General features: G+C 42.6%; 2 protein-coding genes across 2 annotated transcripts in view; both read left to right on the plus strand.

The window, feature by feature from the left end:
* OSBPL5 (oxysterol binding protein like 5) overlaps nucleotides 1-21,982 on the plus strand; it is a 77,745-nt gene extending 55,763 nt beyond the window's left edge. Inside the window, exons 9-22 of the mRNA XM_026078913.1 lie at nucleotides 2,111-2,330; nucleotides 4,314-4,498; nucleotides 5,896-5,977; nucleotides 6,613-6,711; nucleotides 7,648-7,744; nucleotides 8,741-8,839; nucleotides 10,103-10,200; nucleotides 11,933-12,022; nucleotides 14,388-14,524; nucleotides 17,227-17,412; nucleotides 17,893-18,031; nucleotides 19,177-19,294; nucleotides 19,931-20,033; nucleotides 20,651-21,982. Of these exons, the coding sequence (XP_025934698.1) occupies nucleotides 2,111-2,330; nucleotides 4,314-4,498; nucleotides 5,896-5,977; nucleotides 6,613-6,711; nucleotides 7,648-7,744; nucleotides 8,741-8,839; nucleotides 10,103-10,200; nucleotides 11,933-12,022; nucleotides 14,388-14,524; nucleotides 17,227-17,412; nucleotides 17,893-18,031; nucleotides 19,177-19,294; nucleotides 19,931-20,033; nucleotides 20,651-20,786 (1,789 nt within the window). The 3' untranslated portion in view covers nucleotides 20,787-21,982. The remainder of the gene's footprint in view (nucleotides 1-2,110; nucleotides 2,331-4,313; nucleotides 4,499-5,895; nucleotides 5,978-6,612; nucleotides 6,712-7,647; nucleotides 7,745-8,740; nucleotides 8,840-10,102; nucleotides 10,201-11,932; nucleotides 12,023-14,387; nucleotides 14,525-17,226; nucleotides 17,413-17,892; nucleotides 18,032-19,176; nucleotides 19,295-19,930; nucleotides 20,034-20,650) is intronic.
* A 1,297-nt stretch (nucleotides 21,983-23,279) lies between these two features.
* The window catches only part of LOC112972388 (tumor necrosis factor receptor superfamily member 6-like), an 11,199-nt gene continuing 11,018 nt past the window's right edge, over nucleotides 23,280-23,460 (plus strand). Inside the window, exon 1 of the mRNA XM_026078852.1 lies at nucleotides 23,280-23,288. Coding sequence (XP_025934637.1) covers nucleotides 23,280-23,288 — 9 coding nt within the window. The remainder of the gene's footprint in view (nucleotides 23,289-23,460) is intronic.

Raw genomic sequence — 23,460 nt, forward strand, 5'->3', positions numbered from 1 at the left:
AAAAAGATGATTTCTGCAGGAGTAGGGGGAAAAAGCAGAAGCATCTAAGAAAAGAGTCATGTGCTCTACCAAAACTTTGTTTCACAGATGTGAGGAAAATCACACTTAAAAGCAGTTGCTCTTCTTGCAAATGTGAAATAGAAGCATGTGTTACTCCTCAGTCATGAACCATAGGTCTTATAATGAACTTTTCTTTCAAGTGTGTATACCCCATGGAGAAAACTGTCACTAGTTAAGGGAATATAGCAACCATTATGCAAGCACTGACATATTTAACTGATCATTGACCCCAAAGAAATAAGTCTTTGAATTGTCAGCAACTAATAAATGACCTACTATCCAAGAAGTATCTGTGCTGAGAAATCATGGGATAATCTCTCTTGACAGCTCTTTCCTCACCCTTTTTTCCTACCTTTATTATTTTAAACTCACACATGTGCTTAACACTAACTAGGCTTCTAATATATTTGGTTGTCAGTCATTATGTTTGCTGGTCGCTATCTAAAATAAAGAGGTGAGATTCTGGCAGTACAACAATGGAGATCCAAAATGTCTAAGAACAAGTCCTAAGTGCTGGAGTATTGTGGTCATTGACTCTCTGATTTATATTCTTAATTTTATTTCATGGTGAAACTGGAAATTGAAGATCTTGTCTTTTTTATATATATTTACAAATATACATATATATATATACACATATACACATACATACATATATGTATATATAAATGGAGTTAAGAGAAATGTTTTCTAAAGGTACAGAAGACTGCAGACCAGACTTTCAAAAGAAATCAGCCTGTTGAGCTCTTCTAGAAACTGAGCTGTGACTATCGCAGTGGGGCTTGCTTGGCATGTTAAAAATCATCAGTTTATTTAAGTGCATAGGTGGAAGTTGAGACCTTCTGACAAGCTGATGCTAGTTCTGTATTCAGGCTCATTTTTTTTAAATCTGACTCTAACCAGCAATGCCTAGTTATCTCTTTAAAAAAAAAAAAGAGAGAGGGATAATAAGTGGTGGGAATTTTCAACATTAATCTATATCCAAAACTGGAATGTGCTCAGAATAACCATAAAGAAGACCCGTTACAGGGAGATTTCAAGCTTTCACATATACTGCAGAGAAAAAACTTGCTTTGAGAGGGAGATAGACTACAGAAGGTAATAAAGCTCTTCAAGATCCTGGGGCTGTTTAAATCCTCTGAAATCCCTTCTAGTAGCTGGAAGTCTTTTCTTATTGCTCTATCCAGAAGTCCTGTGTATGTCAGCTGTGCACTGAGCGTGTGTGTGTGTGTTGAGGATTCTTAAGACAAAACCTAATGGCCTACCTGTATGTTGGTAAAATTGGCTTATCACCTTTGATATTGTATCTCCCTGTTGAGAAGATGGGGGGAGTGGCTATTATTTCTATATTTGAAATAATTCCCAAGAGGGAAACATGGACTTTGCATGAGGGCTTCAGTAAGAAATTTTCGGAGGAAGGTGTCAGCAGCACCTGAGAGCTAGGCTAAGCCAGTAAAGAGGTGGCGTTTGTGTGAAGACATATATGAATAAGGAAAACTGAAGCCCATGCTAAATATCACTTGGAAAAAATGGGCATTTAGTAATTACATTTTCAGGTCCAACTTACAGTCCATCTAATCATGTTTGCCTTCTGTCATATGAGCTGCATCTACTTTTTCAAATGGAGATGCTATAGACCACATGAGGGACAAATTTTGGCTTTCTCCTCATTCTGTAAAGCTTGGATCGCCAAGCATGAAGATTGCTACTTCTTCCACACTTGTCTTTGAATGCCATTATTATCTGCCTATTCTTGTTAGATGTTTTGAACTGTACAGAGTTCTTGCTCACAACATTATCTGATGGCAACAGGTTACCCAGGATAGTTTGTGTGTGTGTGCGAAAATACTCACTTGTATTGATTTTTAAATTTGCCTTTTCAAACATAGGGCTGACTTAGGACCGTCCCATTGAAATAAAGCAGTAGTAATATTGAAAATAAAATATATTCCACAATGTCATTTTTTCCCTGTATGCTACATTCCACTGATTTTTTTTTTGGAAAGTTAAAAATATCTCCTAGAAGCAAATAATGAATTCTGTGTTTCAGTTTGAATGACTCAGCCTTGGAGAACCACCACCATTTGGAGAACGATGCTTTTTCAGACAAGTCTGAGAGAGACAATGTAGAAGAGTCAGAGAACGAAACGCATGAGAACAGCCGAAAGATGAATGAAAGCGAGAGCGATCAGTCAGAAATCCATGGAGAGGTCTCCCCGGGAAGGAAAGGAACGACTTATATTGAACAGATCTATGAAGAATTTGGGGAGGTAAATGTAAAAGAAATCATTTTAAGCCCTGCCTGTTCCTATTGAAATGTCTCGGGGTTCATCGTATTTGTCACACAGCTTTTTAGATGCAGTTAAGAACCCGCTTTGTGAGTTCCAGTGTTTTACAGATAAAGCAATGCACAGCTTGCTGCAAAATTATGTTGAATTATCACGTGCTCTAATAATTATGCATTATGAACAGCAGCTCTGCTACTGTGCTTTGGCGTGTTTCCAGGATCAGCGAGTGCTTTAACCAGTTACTGCATTAAGGAGCCACATAGCATTGGCACAAGGCTTCACAGTGCCAGCAGGAGGGGGAATTGTTATTCCAAGCATGTATCTCCGCCAATTAGGCTGCTCAGTCCTTGCATGATACAAAATATGATGCTTTCCTTTCCTCATTATGCATGGAACATCCTTTTTGTGCATCCTAATGGAGCGTTTGAGCCACTTGATTCCTAAATGGCTGTTTCTTGTCAGGAAGTGATTTCTCATGTCATTTAACAGCAGGAGGGCGCAGTTACGTTGCATATAAGAGCCTTTGTTAGCTGGATGTCACTGTGACACCCCGAGCAGTCCCAGAGCTGGGTGTTGGGTGTGAAGCAGTTTGGGAGGGTGGCAGAGGCACCTCTCCTCTCAAATCCTATCCCAGACATGCAGCAAGTCATAGCTGGGACCAAACAGGGGATTCTGAATATAGCTGAGGAATTAAGCACCAGCAAAATGTAGGGAAGCTTAATATCTAACTACTACCAATTCTGAAATGAGTTTTTGTCACTGGAAATTTGTCCTAGAAGTATTAGCAGGGCAGAGTGCTACTGTGGTGCTTGAATGAGCTTACCAGGCAGCGCTGGTGCGTGTTGTGTCGGGGTGCGGAGGGGGAGAAGCTCTCTGTAGTTTTAAATAAAAACATAAAACTGCCGTACAAACCCAATGGAAAGGAATAAATTTCTGCTGTAAAAAGTGATGCTTTGTATAGCTTAGAGTAAGCCCAGCCATAGTGTGATTGCTTAGGCAGAGGTAACATCTGGTGCACTTTCAAAAAGTTTCCATGCAGCCTTAGATGTTTTATTAGATTTCTGTTGTTGACCAAGAGACAGGTCTCTCCTCACCTGAGGCATACAGGTTCGGCTAGTTGTTAAGTCTTATCCCAGCAGTGACAGTAACGTAAGGAAAAGTGGGTTGCGTGCAATGATGGAGTTTGCTATCAGCAGTGGGCTGAGATATATCAAGATAAGCACATGGCAATTAATAAGGTATACTGTTGTCCAAAGCAAAAACTGCCTGTAGCCTCTCTGCCCCTCAATCTGTGTGGACAGTTGAGATTTGGTGCGAAAAAAGTCATGGRTGCAAATCATCACTGTTAAATTTCTGGCATGGCTTTAAAAGCTCATTTGAAAGGTGCGCACATATGTATGTGCACCCCTGTGCATTTGAAAGGTGTATGCTTATGCATCTATGTGAATGGACATTTCAGCTTTGCCTTGTTTGCACCAGGAATGTGAAGGCAGAGACAAGTGTCAGAAGGACTTTGAGCTTGCAAAAGTTGGCCTAGAATGTAAAAAAAGACAACAATTCATTAGCAGATTGTTAACAAATAAAAGTTCCTCTTTTGTAAAAGCTTTTAGTTATAGCCGGTAAGAAAGGATTATTGAGGGTAAGGTATTTGAGGGAAAAGCAAACCAGAAATGACTTGAAGTTGTTTTCTTCCTCCTGCCCCTTCTTCTCCTTCTCTCTCCATCCTTTCCTTCTGCAGTGATTTACTTCCAATATGACCTTGCACAGCAATTTCAACATGAAGTTAATTTATATTGCCTGCACATGCACACATGAAATCTGGATAAGTATTGAAAGTTGTGACAGACCCATGAGTATTGTAAGCCCTAGTGGACACTGCAGTATTAAGGCCTTTAATCTTTTGCAGATGCACTCGCAGGAAAGAGTTTCTTGCTTCTGCATTGACCTTCCCTTTTTCCATTACAGACAGGTGAATCATCTCAGACAGAAACTGTCTCGGAGGAGAACAAGAGCCTGATGTGGATCCTGCTGAAGCAGCTGCGGCCAGGCATGGACCTGTCACGGGTGGTGCTGCCCACCTTCATCCTGGAGCCCCGCTCATTCCTGAACAAACTCTCCGACTACTATTACCACGCAGATCTGCTTTCCCAGTAAGCAGCGCTCAGAGCGCACCTGGCTGGTGCACCTCTCTTATTTGCACCAAAACATGCAACAGCATGAGTCTGGCGCTGGCAGGGGTGTGCTTGTACGCTTGAAGGGCTCCTGAATAACATGCAATAATACACAATAAATCAAGCTGGGCGGCAGCAGCCAGCATGTGACCTTTTAAAGAGGGACTGCTGCCAATGAGGGGCGAGGAAGCAAGGAAAGCGGTTAAACTCTGGACAAAGCAGTCTTTGCACACGTACAAATTGATGGGGATTTGGCCGGTTCCCGCGAGTATCTCATGGCAATGCTATGCCACCTCCTGGTGTACCGATGTACAGAGCCCTGGAGGACGGAGAGCAAACTGTGGAAGAATTGTTGAGTGCTTCTGTCCCAGAAAGCAATATAATTATATTGGCTGATAAATAAATAGGAAACATCTTCTAACACCATTGGTCAGATGCACCTTGCTGGGAGCACCAGAGTAGAAAATAGAAAATGTTATGCTTGTAAATAGGACCATCTTTCTCAATGAGATAAGCTTGATGTGTTTTAAAGTTCTTGTGTGCAGCACAGGTTACTCATGTTTACTTCACTGACTCTGGATTATTTTAGAATTATAAGGTATTTTCAAGCTCTCTTTGCCATATTTGTAACATATGAAGTTCAGGAAATGACTCTTCTCAGCGCTGAGATCTGAGGAAACTTTGAGAGGTTTGAAGGTTTTGTTAAGTAAACCTCTCTGTGGTATGGATGCTCCTTCTAAATGTGTTTTGCAAGAATTTATCCAGCTAGATTTTCAAATCTGATCATATCGAAAATACAAGGAATCCTACTGTTATGTTTACTTCCCATATCATCTTTTGGTGGGGGGTTGGACCAGATGACCTTGAGTCCCTTCCAGCCTAAGTTATTCTATGAATCTTAGTGGGCTGAAAAAGGCCATGTAACACACCACCTTTGAAATCTTTTAACAAAGAAGGAAACAAAAAGAGAGAAAATGAGATCTGTCTTTGATTTAGAGGAATAAGTATTATTGTTTTTATGAACCACATTGTACTGTTTGCTGTAACCAAATGCTAGTATGAGTGGCAGTCCTGTTTAACATGTATTTCCAATCGAACTTGATAAACCGCAGGATTTTATTAGGCTTTTTGCAGGAGCTCAGGGTGAGGAGTGTCACTTCTTAAGAGTTTATGTATGTATTGCATGATGTACATCACTAAGAAACCAATTTTTGTAGGCAGACACCTTTTTAACTGTCAGCAGCACAAAAATTAATTTCAGTTTTGTACTGGTGAAAGACCTTTGAAATTAATGTCATTATACTGGTATAAAATGAATGTGATGTGTGAATGGTATAAAGGGCATGCAAGTAAACATTTTCTGTCCTGTCCTACAGGGCTGTCCTTGAAGAAGATCCATACRGTCGAATGAAGCAAGTTTTGAGGTGGTATTTGTCAGGCTTCTATAAGAAGCCAAAGGTAAGAGGATGCATAATGGACACTGTAATCTTCTGCTATGGTTGTGTATTTCCTTATTGCCTTTCCTTTGACCATTTACCTCTCTGTTGTTCTGAAGATTTTGCCAGTTACTTTTAAAACTAATGTTGTGTTTGATATCAGGGTGGAATTAAAGCAGATGGTGGAGTTTTCATATGTAAAATAGTGTTGATTAACTCAGAGCTTTGCCCTGGACAGCTAGGAGGCAGAACTAGTCATCAGCAAGTATTTTTTCCTTGCATGCAGGATTTTTATCTTGGTTGAAAGCAGGTCTCTTTTTCTTTCTCTTTTCAGACCTGTTAGTACCATAGTGCCACATTTCCACATCAGTATGTACCTGCTGCCTATAGTCACAGAAATAGTAAAGCTTGGGCATCTTTAAGGCTTTGTGCAGGCAATATCAAAGATTAAGGTGGCAGGAATAGCAGATGGATCCATGGCTCAGGTGAAGAGGTCAGAGCAGGAGGATGTACCTAACCAGTTCTTGGGTTTGATTCTTGTGATTGACTTGGTTTAAAATATCAGGGAGAAAATTCTTACATTGTTTTGTGACTACCACTGTAAAGTTGGATTGCAAGTCTTYGTTTGTAGCAGTTCTTGGTTGCTTTGTTTTTCAGGGAATAAAGAAGCCATACAATCCTATTCTGGGAGAGACATTTCGCTGCTGTTGGTTTCACCCTCAGACGAACAGTCACACGTTTTACATAGCAGAACAGGTAAGTCGCTTGATTTGGATGCCCAGGTATTACAAGCAGCACCTCTGTGCRTAGAAACACCTTCCCCATCTCAGCCCGGGAGAGGAACTTGTGTAGACACCCAGAGTGGGACATGGAATAAAGTAGCTACTGGGTTTTTTTGCTCTTTAGATTTACACAGATTACTGATAGCTTTGGCAGGGGCTCAAGACTGGAAATGCAAGTCCTCCATATATAACATTGATTTATTATCCTCTTCAATGAAGACTGTTTCCCTGGAATACTACTGTCTGCTTATTGTTAATAAAACACTGTTGTGGTTTGTGTTCCCTCTGTCAAAAAGGGTATAGACCACCTAACCAAGTTATTATTAAACCTGCCATCCTGAAGGCTTATCTCCGTCTATTTGGGGATAAAAGAAGGGCAGGACTCACAAGTAAACTGGCCTGGCAAAATTTAGTTTGAGATTTATGTAGTAAACAAAGGGATCTGAGGACCATGTGGACTTCGGTACGTGGACTCCCTGTTTTACTTTACTTTTTTTTTTTCCTATTTAATCAAAGATTTTTTCTTTTTATTTTATTTCAGCTGCTGCACCCCTTTTATGGAGGTTATTCAGATGGTGCCAAAAAAAATTCTGCTATGAGCTGCACTGTCATTTATCGCCTTGAAAATCTGACAGTGTACGTGTAGGCCTAAAGTGACCTCAAATATATAAGGGAAGGAAAATGTGGGGTGGAGGAAAAGGGTTAAGCAGGATCTCTGTCGCTCATGTACAGCGATCTCTCCATTAACACTGAGGTTAATGGTGTGAATGAGACTTACAGGACCTTATTCAGTCATATGGCCTCCGTCTTGTGCTTTCCCTAGAACCCCTGCTTGAGACTGTGTGTGCGTCTGTCACTCTGCTTAGACGGAAAGACTGCTGTTGATGATGTATGGCTGTTTTTCATCTAGGTCTCCCACCACCCACCAGTGTCAGCCTTCCACGTCAGCAATAGGAAGGATGGGTTCTGCATCACCGGCAGCATTCTGGCGAGGTCCAAGTTTTATGGTAAGACATGAGGCCTAGATGTCTTCCAGGTGACAACTGTGGCAATGGTTTTGTTGTGTTTTTCAACTCTTCCTGAGCACATTAAGGATTCAGAGCAAAGAAATGCGTAGAGCATCTACCATCAGGACACACTAACTCCTTSTCTGTTCTCTCCTGGCTCTCCTTCACATTTCCACCATCTCAGTGGGAGATCATACAGACGTTTATAGAAAAAAAATTTCAGCTAGGAATCTTGAGGGCTTTGAAAACCTGGTTTTCAGAAAGCAAAGGTTTGTGTGGATTTGTGGACACTTGATTGTCAGCCTACTTTGCATGCGCTCACAAATCAGGCATTTATAGAAGTCTGATCATCCAGCTGACTTGTGCAGCAGTCTCTGTATAAATATGACTGATTTATTGAGCTCTCAGATTTCAAGGAATTGAACCCTAGAGCTTCAAAATGTCCTCAAATCTATTAATCTCAATGTCCTCCAGAAGGACAGCACAGCTGCAGGCTCTGAAACAGTGTCGTTACTTAAAATAGTGTTTTTTGTTAAGACAAACACTTCTCAAGTACTATCCTCAGGTAGGAGTATTTGCTGAAACACTTGTAAAGAGTCATTGCTATCCTTCCGGCAGTTCAATATGTTATTTGGGATCATACGCAGTTAGAGAAGTTGTGAGAGCAGAAGAAGGATCTGGAAAACTTCTAAAGCATTGGAAGTGCTCTCTTCATCCCACGAATGGCTCATCTCATCTACTGCCCTTTCTCTGACAGGGGCTAGACGCCAGAGCAAAATAGGAGTCCTACCGCGCAGAGTTTGTTAGAACTGCTGCCTCCAACATTAAATGATTTGCTCTGTCCCAAATTCTTAGCATTTCCTATCTCTTCTGTCACTAGAGACCTACATTTGAATGTAAATGTTTTTCTAAAGTAGGATAAGATGAGTGGCTGTGTATATGTATATGTGTGCTTTTTTTTTTTAATATATATGAATTTGTTCTTTTAAATTCTAGGTAACTCACTTTCTGCATTGTTGGATGGGAAAGCAAAGCTTATGTTTCTAAACAGGGGTGAAGATTACATCATTACTATGCCATATGCTCACTGTAAAGGTCAGTTACGACTATTCACATAGGACGCCAGAAGCAAATAGAAAAGATGATGTAGTTGTATCTTACTAATTTTGCACTGGCTCTCTTCTCACCTCTCAAACACCATGCATTGCAGATCCTGGTAATTCTGGGAAGCAGCTGCTCCATGCATGAGTTGTAGGGCACAGGAGGGGACTGGAAATTCTCGCTGAATTCTTTCTGATTTGCCCATGCAGAGCTGAGGAGAGAATTAGGAAGTTAGTTTTAATACTATGTAGAAACTAGAAAATACTACATATATGTACTGCAGTTAAAGTGAAGATGGAAAGAATAAAAGTTCATTTCTGAGCCTCTGAGGTTGTAAAGTTGTTTTAATGATAACATAGAAATTGTTTAATATGTTTTCTGATTTTCTGAGAATAAATTATTAAAAAATCCTGATTTCTCTTCTGATTTTTCTGTTAATCTAACTGTGATATTCCTCAGTGAATCAGCTGCCTCAGTGAGATTGATACTTAATATTGTGTGCAAGTACAGAATTGGCTTTGCTTGCACTGAAGCCCAGGGGATGGCTGCTGATTCACTGCTGTAACTCTGCATTTCTCCTTAGCGAACTAAGCCTAGGCGATATTTGAACTACAGTTGTAAAATCACTCCTGCAACTGTTCGGTCCAGTTTTGGCTATTAATATTTTTTCATTTTGGCATGTTGACCTGTAAGCTAATCTTTATGGAGTTTAGCTATTTGAAAACAGTAGTTTCCGTAAATCAGGCCTTCTGTGAACTATTCATATGCATAAATCTTTCTGTTGACATCTTTTTTCTGCAACTGATCTTTTCAGAAAATGACAAATGTGTAAAAAGGAGTCTCCCCCACGATTGCTAGTCCCCCTAATTCTGCCAGAAGAAAGTGTACTGAGTCTCATCACAGCTCCTTTCTGCCCCATGGGAGAAGCAGCTGGGTCTGTTCATGAACAAGCATAAATGAAGTTGCTGGATGCAGCTTTAGTTATTCTTCCTCTCGCACCGTCAGCATGCTGCAGATGCACTCTCAGCACCTGTCAAGCCTTTCCCTAGGGTGGGGTAAAGAGTGGGGAAGGTGGACTTGGGAGAGGATTCTTCATGCCTAGGCTAAACAGCCATTTCCTAGAAACTTTGGCCTCTGTCTTTTCAAAATTTTAAGCCAAGTTATGAATTTTACAGCATGTCAGTGAGAGCCAGTCTGAGATCAGAAAGCAGGTGACTACCGTTGGGGACCCTTAATTCTCTTTTTTTCCCCTTTCAGGAATTTTATACGGTACGATGACAATGGAGCTTGGAGGGAAAGTTACCATCGACTGTGAGAAAACTAACCACAGGGCAGAACTGGAATTCAAGCTGAAGGTGGGAGACATCTTCGGTGTAGCTCTCCTGTAGCTGGCCCATACGTACCCTTGCCTCGCAGGACTATATGATGAGCCTTGTGTTTTTCAAGGCTACAGGACCTTGTCGTTATGGTGTTGCAAGAGCCCATTTTCAGGCAGCTGATTTGGAGTGGCTAATGTGCTGAAGAGCTGCACAGTCATTGCCTCAGGCTGACTGGTTCATGTAGCAGTTCCTTTCCCTAGATAGCCTGGGCAATGCAAATTTATGGTATGCAGATAAAATGGAGGCACCTCTAGACATTCTTTAAGTTATGTGTGTTAAAACTTGGGAAAGAAAGTGGTGACCTGTAACTTTTCTTGGACAGTTAAATTGCTTTTTAAGAAGCATCCATTTCTCTTCTGCTCCAACAAACACTTTCTTGCCTGTTTGTAAATTGAAACATGGAGAACTGAGAGCCTGCAGGGCTTTGTAGTTCTGGCCTTCGCTGACATGATGTGAGGGATTGCTGGAGGTAGGGGAGACCTTTGCAAACCACTTTTTCTGGGGGCAGTAATCATTTTTCTTTTATTTGCCTTCACAAAGTGAACTGTTTCTCCATGTATACCTCCTTGACATTTGCATACACTTGTCTTTAAAACCTGTTCTTCCCATAGACTTGACATGCTGCATTGAGGCTAACGGGAGTATTTCCCTGACTTCAGTCAGTGTCATCTCAAACCTACAAACACTTCAGAGCCTAAAATGCAGACCCTTCTTTTCTGGCTTGAAAACAAGTTGCTTAGTCCAAACAAGACTCAGAGAAATCCCTGTAGTTTAGTTGCATGCTCTGCTCTGAGTGTTTCTTAGTCATCATTTTCAGTAGATTTGTGAGCAATTAAAGGTAAACACTATGATTTTGTTACTAATTTGGATGTGTACCAATTCTCTGCTGGATTGTGTACGTTGATTCTTGAGATTCTTGTGTTTTTTTCTTCCAAAAGTGTGGCCAGAAATTTAGTTGTGTATTGGGTTTTTTTGTTTTTTTTTTAAGAGTTCCTCTGGACAGACTTATTAGAAAATAGCAGCTAAAATGTCTGAAGAAATATTGCATGGTAGAAATGGAAAAGCTGGTCACTCTATCACTTCTGTTTCCTGTGCTTGGCAGGCAGGAGATGAGGGAAATTTTCCATTGTTCTGAGAATCTTTTCTTTTCCTTGACTCTGGAAATACCCTTTTCTTTTTTTAATTGCTGCTGACGAGAGCACTTCACGCTGGAGACCTAATCCAGATGCAGCCATCAGTAGTGCCACACTGCTGTTGCTGTCCCATGAATAAGAAAAGTCACCAGATACGTTAGTGCTGCTCCCTATCTTTGGACAAGACTGCACGTATAGCCGTGCGAATCAAATGTGATTCTGGACAACGGAAAGGACTTGCCCACTGACATTTATCCTGAAGTCTAGCTGACAATAAATGTATTTGCAATGAAGGCAAGGCCTTGCAGTCCTGAATGTTAATGGACTTGAAGGCTTGTCTCTCTCTCTTCCCGTGTCTTCTACAAGTGATTTTGGTATTGCAAACACAAAGGAGGAGGGAACAATGGCAGGTAGTCAAAATCCATGCTAAAGTTGATCCTGCCTTTCCCCAGAAACAGTGGAAATCAAGCAGGTTGCGGTTTCCTTCCCTCCTGCTGTGTTGCTGCATTTGGCTCCCTTCCAGTTCTCACTAGACGGATCATATTTTCTGGTTTTTTTTTTTCCTCCTCTGACAGCCCTTCTTCGGTGGCAGCACAAGCATTAATCAAATCTCTGGGAAGATTAAGTCAGGAGAAGAAGTGCTAGCAAACCTTGATGGACACTGGGTAAGGACTGACGGTCGCAGTTGCTGACGTGATAGTGGTGGCGTTTATGCCACTGTGGTCTTATCCACCTTGAATGCAATAGCTCGAACGCTTGTACCTGCCTGAGCCAAAGCTGGAAGTGGTGGAGAGTGTTTCCATTGCAGCTGGTGGCTCTGTATTGAGGGTCCCGGGCTTACAGCAGGCAGAGATGGCAGTAGACAATGAAGGGCAGGTTGTTCACCTTAAAGTGATTGCGGAAACCATGACACTTCCTTCTGTCTTGTTGTGTCCAATACTTAACTGTCCCCAGCTATCAGGGTATCAGGCAGGACCTTCACGGGTCTTTAACTCATTATTTTCACAGCAAATGCACGTGGTAGAAGATTATTATTCCTCTGCTCTTGAGGTGAAGGACTGAGATGCAGATGCTGTGAGGGTATATCGGCATGGACAGCTCACAATAGTCACCAGACCTGCCAACGCCTTTGTACACCTGGCAGCCACGTGTAAAGAGCTCAAAGGCACCCATAAGCCAAAACCCAGCAGAAATAAAGTTGCGTGGTGAAGGACATAGCCTAGAGCTGTGGTTGGGAGCTCCTGGTAACTGGGCTGGAGACTTAGGTATTTATCTCATCTACGTTTAGGCATCTACATCTTCATTATCATTGACCTTTGCTCCCTTTCAGCCCTTGGAAATTGTCACTTCTGCAGCAAGATTTGTCTCATCTTAAAGTAGGTATTTAAAGTAGATCAGGTGAAATGTGCCTGGATAAAACCTTGTAGTGAGGTCCCAACCACAATGTAGCCCTCGAGGGAGCAGTCTCCTAGAAGCACAGCTGAGCTCCCTCCGCCAGGTGATCTCTCCTTTTTACGTAAAAGCTAATGGCCATTTTGAAATTAGGGAGATTTGCGCTTTCCAGATGTATGAGAGGATATTTGCTTCCTGTGCCTAGGAAGCTTTTCCGTTCTGAGCTCCCTTTCCTGCCGGATGCGCTGGGGCAGTTGTGGGTTGTGCCGGGCTGCGGATCACATTGTCAGTGGCTGTCCCGGGAACGCTGCCCGCAGGAGCATGTGCTCGAGTCACGCCCCCGGAGTGCTCTGCCACATGGTTGCATGCCTCTCGGCCTTCTGCATTTGGGCTTTGTCAGCCTGAAAATCAGTTATTCCTCCCTGGCTCTTTGTACTGGTTGTTTGTGGTGTGCAAAATTAGAATGATGTATAAAAGAAGTTAAATGGCTTTGAAAGGGTGGCTCCACAAGCCGCCGCTTGGGATTGCATGCGGTGAATGGAGCAGCAGCTGGGTGGTGGTGGGGAGTGTTGTTTGCCAACATTGCCAGTGTTGTTTGTTGACCTGAAAAGCCACCCAAATAAGAGAAAACAGATCCCAGTGCTCCTCAGCCCCAGGATCAAAGCAGCCCTTGAGGGCTTTTACACCTGCCCCTTAGAGATGCCCATAGCGCTTTTGGAGAGTGCCCCCTCCATCCAACATCAGCAGTGGGGGGCTCTTGGGGCCTGAGCTCCTGTCCTGGATCTGGCACCTGGGACATGTCAGAGGAGGTCCTGACAGGGCCTTTGGGAAGGGGCGAGGGCCTCTCGGGGCTGATGGGGTTTCAGAGCTGAAGACATGGGAAATGGACTTTGAAAGAGAGCCCGTCAAGGCAGAAAGGGTCTTCAAGGGGGAACGGGGACATGCATCAGGGACTGAGGCAAGGGAAGAAATGGAACAGCTGAGGTGCAAGGAAATGAGGCAGTGACAGGCAAGGCAAATATCCGTGCCCTAAAAACGGCATGGATGATGCTCAGACCACGTCCAGGCAGCTGAATGGTACCAATGCCCATGCTGTTCAGCAAATGTAGTCGTTCAGTTCATCCCACTCGTAGGCCCTTTGAAATACTAACTGAAATTCAGGAGCAGTAACAGAAAAAAACTGGCTAATCTGAAGAAATAATATGAAAGAGTAGCTCTGCTTTCTAGAAAGGATGGTATTTTGGTAGTCTTTGCTAAGATTTCAGTAGAGAAGAGAAGAAGGGATGGAAAAGAGCTTGGGATCTTGTTTATGTATATATGCTGGGAGGTACCTGGGAGGAATAGCGTGGGAAGGAGAGCATACTAGGGCGTCTATAAATACACTTTTGTGGGGACAAACCTAGTCCCTTTCTAATGCTTCTCTGATGAATTTGGCCAGTGTTTCAGGGAATGCCTCCGTGATTTTAGAAACTCTCAGGAAATGTTCAATGAGACTTGATGGAAGAGGAGAAGAAAACAGCCCTCTGACCAAGTCCTACCCATCACCATCAGCTTACAGCAAGTTTCCATTTGCTGGAGTTAGTTTCTGCCTTACGTTTCTGACTGTCACTAACCTTTTTGCTTAATTTTCCTTCTCAGGATGGGGAAGTGCACATAAATGAGCTGAAAAGCGGGAACACGGAAATGTTCTGGAACCCGACGAGTGAGGTGCGAAGGCAGAGGTTGAAGCGCCACATTGTGCTGTTTGAGGAGCAGACGGACTTTGAGTCAGAGAGGTAGGGAGCCCTGCAGACATCTCRCTGCCGCTTCCCCCACGGGGACCGAGCAGGACTGTGTGGGCTCTGATTCCCCAGCACATTCCTGGAAAGGCAGTGACCTCGCTTTGCCTGCCCATATTACCCAGCCACTGACCTGTTTGGTTCCAATCTATTAATTCTGGGGTATTTCCATGAAGTATTGTTCTGAAATAACCAGGTAGCTGCATTGAGAAATGGTGGAGGCTACTTTATATCTGCTAAAATAACAACTCTCCCAGGACCCTAGAGATCATGAATAGACTCTCTTATGACTGTGGGAACTTCTTATGAAAGGGTAAGATGTTAATCTGAAGTTGGATGTCATGCTAAGAAGTACTGTTTTGACTGCAGGCTCTTAAACTAGATGCAGGAATCATATGGAAAGTTTTGGCTTGAGCAGAGCAGTAGTTTGAACCACATAACAGGATTTTGAGAGGGAATATAATTAAACAGATATTTAAGCCTCCCCCATAACGTCAGCTGATATTTCCAATACAGTGTGCACTAGATTTCTTATGTTAATCCAAATTCACCTAAGAATATAGTCATGGCACATGGTTTAAGGAGTGGAAGGAAGGACTCCATGGCACAAGGGATTGCACAGCAGCCCTGACCTAGTGCCAAAGGAGCCAGTGCTTGGACAAGAACAGCTGGAGCAATGTCATGTGGCACTGCATTCAAACCAACCAGTCCTGCCATCTCACCAACATGGTTATCCAACACCAGCTAATATCCCAAGCCAGTATGTGCAGCATGCTGCCTGGCTCTGCGTTATTTGGGCCACTTGCCTGTGGACTTCCAACACTGGTGTTGCCACACATCACACTGAGAAGCTTCCGCTTTGCATAAGTAAAGAGAGAGATTGCATGACAAAAAATACACCTGAGCATTGAGTGTCATCTGGACAGCAGTGGGCATTAAGGGCAATAAAGTCTGTGTGTATACCTTACACTTGTGCAATGCTATGTTTGTCACAAGATCAGAGCAGACTGGAGCACATTTCTTCTATTAATTTTCTGAAGAAGATTCTTTTAAAAGAGAAGAGAAATATCAGCCCTGGGGACAAAGAATTTCCATTTCTCTATTTACCAGGGTACTGCCAGAGCAGACTCCCTTTGCTCTGTCAGAGATTAGTAGTGACACATGCGTGCAGGTGAAGGAGGCAAAAGGGAAAATTTTCAAGATCTATAGTAGACATGCCACATTATTATGCTGGCAGTTGCATGAATAAATTGCCATCTAATCCAGGTTATGTGCTGCCTGAATTGCTTAGTCCTCTCTGCAGTGCTGAAAATCACCTGTTTACACACACACTTGACAGCCTTCAAAGCTCATGCCATGGAGGGTCGCATTGTGTGGCACATGCAGCTCTTGATGGAGTCATCTGTGCTCGTCATGCAATTTTATGTTTTTCCCTGTCCCTCTATATTCCCAGAATTAGAGGAATGGCTCTTTACGCCACTGCATTATTTTCTCAGGCTGTTATTTTGGGTATTTCGTAAAGTCCAAAGCTCCTTCTCCACTTCCGCCACTTTGAGTTGAGTTTCCTTCCTTTGTTTCTGGAAGAAAAGATTCATTCACAGGAAAGTGGGGAAAGTGACGTGTCGAATAGGACAGGAAAATGTTCCTCTGCCTTCAGTTAATTATCTAAAAAGCTGCTCTTTTAGAGGTGTTGAGTTAACTTTGAAATCGTCGATATCCCTTTTAAATTAAGAGCTTCACAACAAGCTCTGAATTAAATGCAGTAATGCATCCATCTGCTAAATGGAGAACAGGTGTTTTGTAGAGCTGGGAATACTGGGACAGCCTGGATTGCTGATGCCTATTCTAATTACTAGACCATCCGGTAATGTTTTGGAATGGCTAAATGCTGATCTCAGAAGTATTTCCCGTCTGAATTGAAGATTAGAGTGCTCTGATTAGAGGAGCTGTAGAGAAGACCATCACATTTTGGTCTGTGTGGCTATAGTGAAAAGGAGGTAATGATTTTCTCTCATAAAAGGCAGATCCTTTCCTCAAGGCAGAGGCTCAGTGAGACATCATATGACAAATTAGTTTTCTTTTTGCACCAGAAAACAAGTGTGAGTGAAAACCTCTGTACATGCTTGCAGCTTGTGAGCACAAATGCACGTCCAGTTATTGGAGACTGAATCAGCTTCCTACTGGTTACAAATCGCATATGGAAATAAAACATGGCATGTGCAGCTGCAAGCCTTGCACACAGATTCATCTACCAAGGCTTCTAAACTTTGAATGTAAAGGCTATGTTTCAGGCATAGAGATTAACACAAAAGCTCCTAAACATACATGATTGAAAGGACCAGGAAGATAACAGACTCTCCGTTATACATCCATCACCTCTAAAGAGGCCACTGACTTCAGTAAACTGAGCAAAGCTCTCTTATAACTCACACAGACAGCACTGAAGATTTTAATGAATACTGTGGGTGATATTATCTAACAGAAAGTTTGCCTGTTCTTCAGTAGATCATTACACATAGCATTCATCTTTGCCATTCTCATAATATGGCTTTAATTTACAAGTCAAAACTGAGGCTGACTAATCCTGTTACAGTTCCTCTAGAGTATCAAAAGATCAGAAAAGCATCTGCTAAGGTTCCAGCTGGCAAAATACATTGCCATTTTACAGCAGTTTTACTTGCTTCCCTGTTTATTTCTAGGCTTTGGCAGCACGTAACTAGTGCAATAAACAAAGGCGATCAACACAAAGCAACGCAGGAAAAATTTGTGCTGGAAGAGGAGCAGAGAAACGCCACACGGGAGCGGAAGGAGAATGGCACAGAGTGGAAACCGCTGCTCTTCCAGCACGACACCGTGACTAACGAATGGCGCTACAAATACGAGGAGTGAGTGGTGGGGTCGTGGGTTAGGAGCACACCTCGCTGCTCGAGTCCCCACAGATGCAAGCAAGGTTGCAGGCACAGCCTACACCCACTGTGCTCTCAGTCATCCTGGTCCTGCCATTCCCCAAACTGTGCCCAGGGTTTGCTCTTTTTGAGCTCTAGGGCATTACAAGAACATATATTCCTGATAAAAAATTGGGAATAGCTGCAAATGAGGGCTCGGCAATGGAAAATCTGCTGTGCTGTTGGTACAAATCCATATTGCTGCCATGTTGTGGTCTCCCCTGGCATTAAGGGTGAAGCCTCTGGAGACTGAATCACCTTCACTTGTTGGTGGGAGCCGTGTACGCAGGGAAATGTCCATTACACCACATGGTGCATCTGCTGAAACTCTTATTACGGGTAGGGGGGAATGTTCACCCTGCTGCATCAGGAGTCGGTGCACTGCTCTGTTTTTCTGATTCTTTCCTTTGTTTTCCAAAGTTTAAGACCTTGGGATCCTTTGAACGACATTGCCCAATTTGAGAAGAACGGGATACTTCAGACCATGGAGAGGCACTTATCCACAAGGATGTCAAACCACAAAATGACATGCATAAACAATCAAGTTACACGACACAAGGTAAAAAGCCTCTTTTGGGGAGTATAATATCCTTTGCGATTGATTAGACAGCCCTTTTCTGCAGCATTTTTATGCAATGACAGCATATGCTGCAAGGTTTGTTTTGGGGAAATATAACTAACATCTCCACAGCTGCAATATTATGCCTTCGTTAACTCTAAATAGAAATCATATTTTTTTTTTGACATGTCCTGTCTTTTTTAGTATTTTTCTTCCCATCCTGTGTTAGTGATACTGACACTGGGTTCTGAATATGGCTGAGCTGAAGTGTTCAGTGTTTCCAAAGTAATAAGATGGGAGCAAGGTGTTGGAGTACAAAACTAAGGGTCTGCAACTCGAGTTTCAGGCCTTGTCTGCTTTTGTTACTTACTTCCTCCTAGACAGGACTTGTAACCTCTATCCGTCCTTTCTGTTAAAGAGGGATGATACTTTCACGTTTCACTGCATTCATCTTTGGAGTAATTTATGTCATTCATAAAATGCTTTGTAAGTGTAGAACTGCTGAGCCAGTTAGATATAATCCATACTGCACTGAAGAACTCATATCTTATTATGAGGATAGGCTTTTCTTTTGCAATAGCCAAAGTCTGAACATCTCTGAAACAATGGGAAAGTTTAGGTTCAGAATTGGTTTTCAGACCCTCCAGAAAGAAGTGTTTGAATCAACAGGTTTGGTTTATCCATCCTAGAGGTAGGAAGGAACTTTAGAAAAAGCATCAGGAAATGAAATAGGAAAGTTCCATGATGTTTAAGTCCTGCAGGCACCTTCTGAAAAATCCTCCCTGGGAAATTTTGTTCTGAATTTTTCTTCTTTTCATCCTTTCTCTTATGTATGGTTGGTGAGTAAACAACTCAGCAAAATTACTATAAAATTCATCACCAGTATGCACCACTTAAAGCTAGGACAAGAATAATTTGGATGGGTTTCCTAGAGATGTTACCATTTGAGAAAATGCTTCTGTACAGGGCATGTGTGTCTTTAACTAGCTGCCTGGAGGCCAAACACTAGGAGATGGTGAGACAGCAATCAGACTTCACAATCTCACAAATATTCCTCAGCACCCTGAATGATATTGTTTAAAGACAAACACAGGAATGTTCAATTTGACAGTGACCAGGTCTCTTTTAATCCTCATTTTATCTAGAGGTCTGCCAAAGATTGCAGGCGCCGTAAAGCCAGTGATCAGCCATCCAACCACAGCCAGAACACAGAGAGCAGTTGTTCGACGCCAGAGTCTGTGCAGGAGCTGTCAGATGACGATGGCAAGTATTTGGGTATCACTGGGGCTGGCTTTAACGTGCTTATTCCTTGAGCCCGGACACCTCCCAGCCTGGCTAATACTGCAGGCACATAGCACACAAACGAATGCAGAGGATGTTCTGCTTTTACGTTTCCCTTGCTCACCTCTCCTGCTCTTTCTGCCTCATGCTCTCCATGCCAATAAGGGCTTCTCAGCTCCTGGCACAAGCACATCAGAAGAACACACACTGAAATTTCAACAGCCAGATAGGAAACAGGCCTAGTTTCTCATTCCCTTTTCTCAGCTTTTGTTGGAGGTGACCTTGAGTATTTCAGAGATGGGGGCAGATGTGAGCACTGCATTCCCTAAGATGGATGGGCTAGGGAGGATGCTGGGCTTTCTGCTAAAAAAAAGTGTCCCGAGAGCTGAGAAGTGGCCCCAAGCCAGTGTCACCAGACCCTGTCCATTGACCTCCATCTCCAGGGTGGAAGATCCTGTCCCCTGTCTCCCTCTTCCCTGTTTTCTCCTGAAAGTGTCCCCCTTGGCTGTGCGGACCTGAGCACAGCCAGCTGCTTGCTGGGTGAGCCTGGCTGGTGTTTCACCATTGCCACCAGAGATGGTAATGCAAAACATGATGTCCTTCAATACTTTGCCACAGGGTTTGAAAGTTTGTGCACTCAGTGCGGGAAAGAGATGAATCACTTGAAGGAAATACATTCAGCTGTCTTATCCCTACAGAGAGCCCAACAGGACATACACAGGTAACAATTTTCCCTTATCAATCAGTGATTGTAATGGGCTAAAAATAACCTGTGACGTGTTAACTCCTCTGCTGTGGCCTTTGGATTGTCCTTATCAGCTGCTGGGCTGCAGTTAACCAGTGTTTTACTAGGTTACATATTAACACACCGGAAAGACAAAAACAGTGCTTAGTGATAAAATCTCTTTATGAGGTAAAAACCACACTTAGATCTGCTGGCACTCCCAGCTGCAAAAGAGTTTGGAGGGGCTGGACAAGGCGCTGACTATAAATCTCTGCAAGGCAAGAAGGCACAGGTCTCTCTCATTATCAGGCATTGAGTCTGCTATGAATTTGTTTACTGAGCTTGCTGTTGAGATGCAGCCACATGGTCTGAGCCCTGGGCTCCATGGCTGAAAAGCACTAGCATTCCTGCTTTTGATGTAAATCGCTAGCTGTTGCTGCTGCAGTGTTTGAGGGAAGCCAAGCGGTGATCACACCTGGTTAATGAAATACTGGCAAATCCTGAAGTGCTGGGATCCCTCGCTGTGTGGAAACTCTGGGACTCTGGGCGCACACACACATGTGAATGCACAGCTGCCTCCTGCACACAAATAAACCTATTGTTTTCTCTTCCAGAAACCTCAGTGCTCTGAACAAAAAACCCTTCCACAGGAAGGGCTCTTCTGAAAGCTTCCTCCTGGACTCGCGCTGCTGGTTTCTCCTGTGCATCTTTCTCACATGCCAACTGTTCATTAATTATGTCCTCAAATAAAAGCGCTACGTTTGGCAGCAATAACGATTCCTGGCTGCAGGAGGGGGGCCACTCGCGCAAGGAGCCCAGCGAGGCACCAAAGCACTTTAGAACCAACACAGCAGAGGTGGAAGCAAGTTGAAAAACGAGGTGAAAAAGGGACCTAGGAACCTGCAAAACTTTGTTCCTCTGGATTATGTCATTTTTGCCTTTTACATGTACATCTTCAAGGACCTCTTAACCTGTATGGGCCTTAATGCTGAAGCCAAATGTAGCTTTAATTGTGCAATTTGTTTTCTATGTCTTGTCATTTTCTGATGCAATTAATAATTACCTAGCAGTATTGATACCCCAAAAATGGTAAACACCCCAGCATTTTGGAAGGGTCACACAGGCCTGTTTTATATGAGCTGGGAGTGCAGCTGGGGAGCTGTAAAAAAAAATGATGTTCATGGTGCCTGTCCAGCTGCATTTAATTATGGGAGGGAGCAACACTTGGTACAAAAAATTCACCCCCTGGATATTAGGCCATGATTTATTTTGTCAGCACACACAGAATGGGACCTCCGAATGTGTTTTGTTTTCCATTCCACAAGAATTGTAAATATGCACGATTTCCTAGAGCTGTTCCTCTTTAGGAAATGGGAAGTATTTGGTAAAAGCTCCTTGTTCTCTTACAGAGCTGATTCATGTCCTGGACCAGGCTGACGGAGTGAAATGTCAGACATGCCTGTTTGTAAAACCTGGTTCCTTATTCTTATTGTTATTACTTGCTATATGGCTGTTTTATAATATCACACACTAGCATTGGAGAGAGGAATCATTGCCCCAAAAGAGGTGAAAAGAGTGGGAGCAAATGTGGGTGTATGTGTGTTCGATCATAGGCACATTTATTGTCAAAAGTCAGGAAGGAGGAAGGGTTTTGCCACTGCATTGTTCAACTCTGTTAATAGTCTTCCTATTTTACAACTTTTTTTAAAGATTTGCAATATTTTATGTAGACAGCAGACAATACTAAGCCTTTCTTTTCTGGCCTGAAGTAGTTCCAAGTGGTAAGTACTGCTATATATACAGCCTTAAAATACTTAGTGGTGGTGCCAGTCTGGGCTATCTTTCAATGTAAATGTTTCCAAATTTTTAACTACATTCCTCGTCATATTCCCCAATTAGGGGAAACCTGTTTGTGCTTGATATGTTGAAATAAAACTACACACAACTTTCAATGACAGTTTATCTGAGACATTATTTGTGTATTTGAACATGGTTTTATATTTTATAGCATTTTACAAGCTGTCAACTCTTAGGCCATGCTTTTCAGAAGGAAAACGACAGGAATAGGCTTGCAAGAGCTTCAGAGGGAGACAGTAGTTTAGAACAGCACTAGTATTTTGATACCCATCTGGCTTGAATTGACCATATCTTTTAATTGCAGTGACTTCAGCAAAATAGAAAGAAAAGTATTTGCCTTGATTTTGAGGACTGTCTTGTACATAAATTTGCAGACTTGTCTTTAGAAAACCTTAATATTAAGGAGATAATTTGATTATAGTGAATAGGCAATCACATGGAGAGAAAAGTACAACTCTCTGACATGATTAGACAGGGTAAGAACCAGCATCTGGAGGTTTGAGTGATAAATAAATCACAAATACTAAAGAGTGAGACTGATTTCCTTATCAGAAGAAAGGTTCCAGGAAAACAAAGGATTCATCGTCTGTGACATATTCAGTCGAGATGGGATGTCTTTTTGGAGGACATCATCCTAGTCACTCATTTCTGGGAAAGCCTGACCTGTGCTACATGCAATGTAAAACTGGGTGACAATGGGTCCCTCTCGCCTTTGGCTATGAAAGAGCCATTTAAGATATCTGTCTGGCTATGCAAAGTCACTTAGGAACCTTGAAAATGTTTGCTCCTAATGTGCAAACATGTCTGCTAATTTCCTGCCTAAGTCATCTCCCTTTGAATGTTCAGCAAGTCAGCACATCTCTGGCCTCCATCAGCAGAGCCTTCCTCGTCATGCAGGTTTCCCTTTGGGACGCTGTATTAGAGCTAGTGACAGGACCCTCTCCTCTTCTGTAGGGGTATTTATATTTCCTGGGTACAAATACATTTCAGGTTTTAGAAGATATTTACTTAAAAAAAAAAGAAAAGAAAAGAAGACTAAGCCAAAGAGAAGCAGTGTTGAACAGGAAGGCGTTAGTAGGTGTTGTGCGAATACTTGAAATTCCCTGGATCGCTTCCATTTTACCAACCAATACGCACCCACAGGGGTTTCACTGCGACTTGTTCCTGCAGTCAAGTAAAAGGAATGTCCTTACCGCTAGAGGGGCAGTTGGATGAATGAAACTATTAACCTACATAAACTAATTACACGTCAGCAGCGGAGGAGTTTCCAACATCTACTGCCGCAGGCAATTAAAAAATAATCCGGACAGAAAAAAAAATCCATTCATCCTTGTGCCTTAAGTTTTAAGGCAATTTCAACATCTGGATGTGACTGTTTCTATGTGTATGTGGGGGGTGAGAAACCTTTTGAAGGAAAAGCACTGCCAGCAGCGCTGTTACTCATCCAGCAGCAATAGCTGGTGTTGAAAAAGTTGGGAACACTTTTAGGGATTAAAGAAAAGAAATCCCGGTTAGGTCTGCGAGCTTTTGGGAAAATCCGCCTTCCCTCCTTTGCCCCCGCGGGTCG

The sequence above is a fragment of the Apteryx rowi genome, unplaced genomic scaffold (genome assembly GCF_003343035.1).
Source record: "Apteryx rowi isolate R43461 unplaced genomic scaffold, aptRow1 scaffold_49, whole genome shotgun sequence".
Classification (NCBI taxonomy): domain Eukaryota; kingdom Metazoa; phylum Chordata; class Aves; order Apterygiformes; family Apterygidae; genus Apteryx; species Apteryx rowi.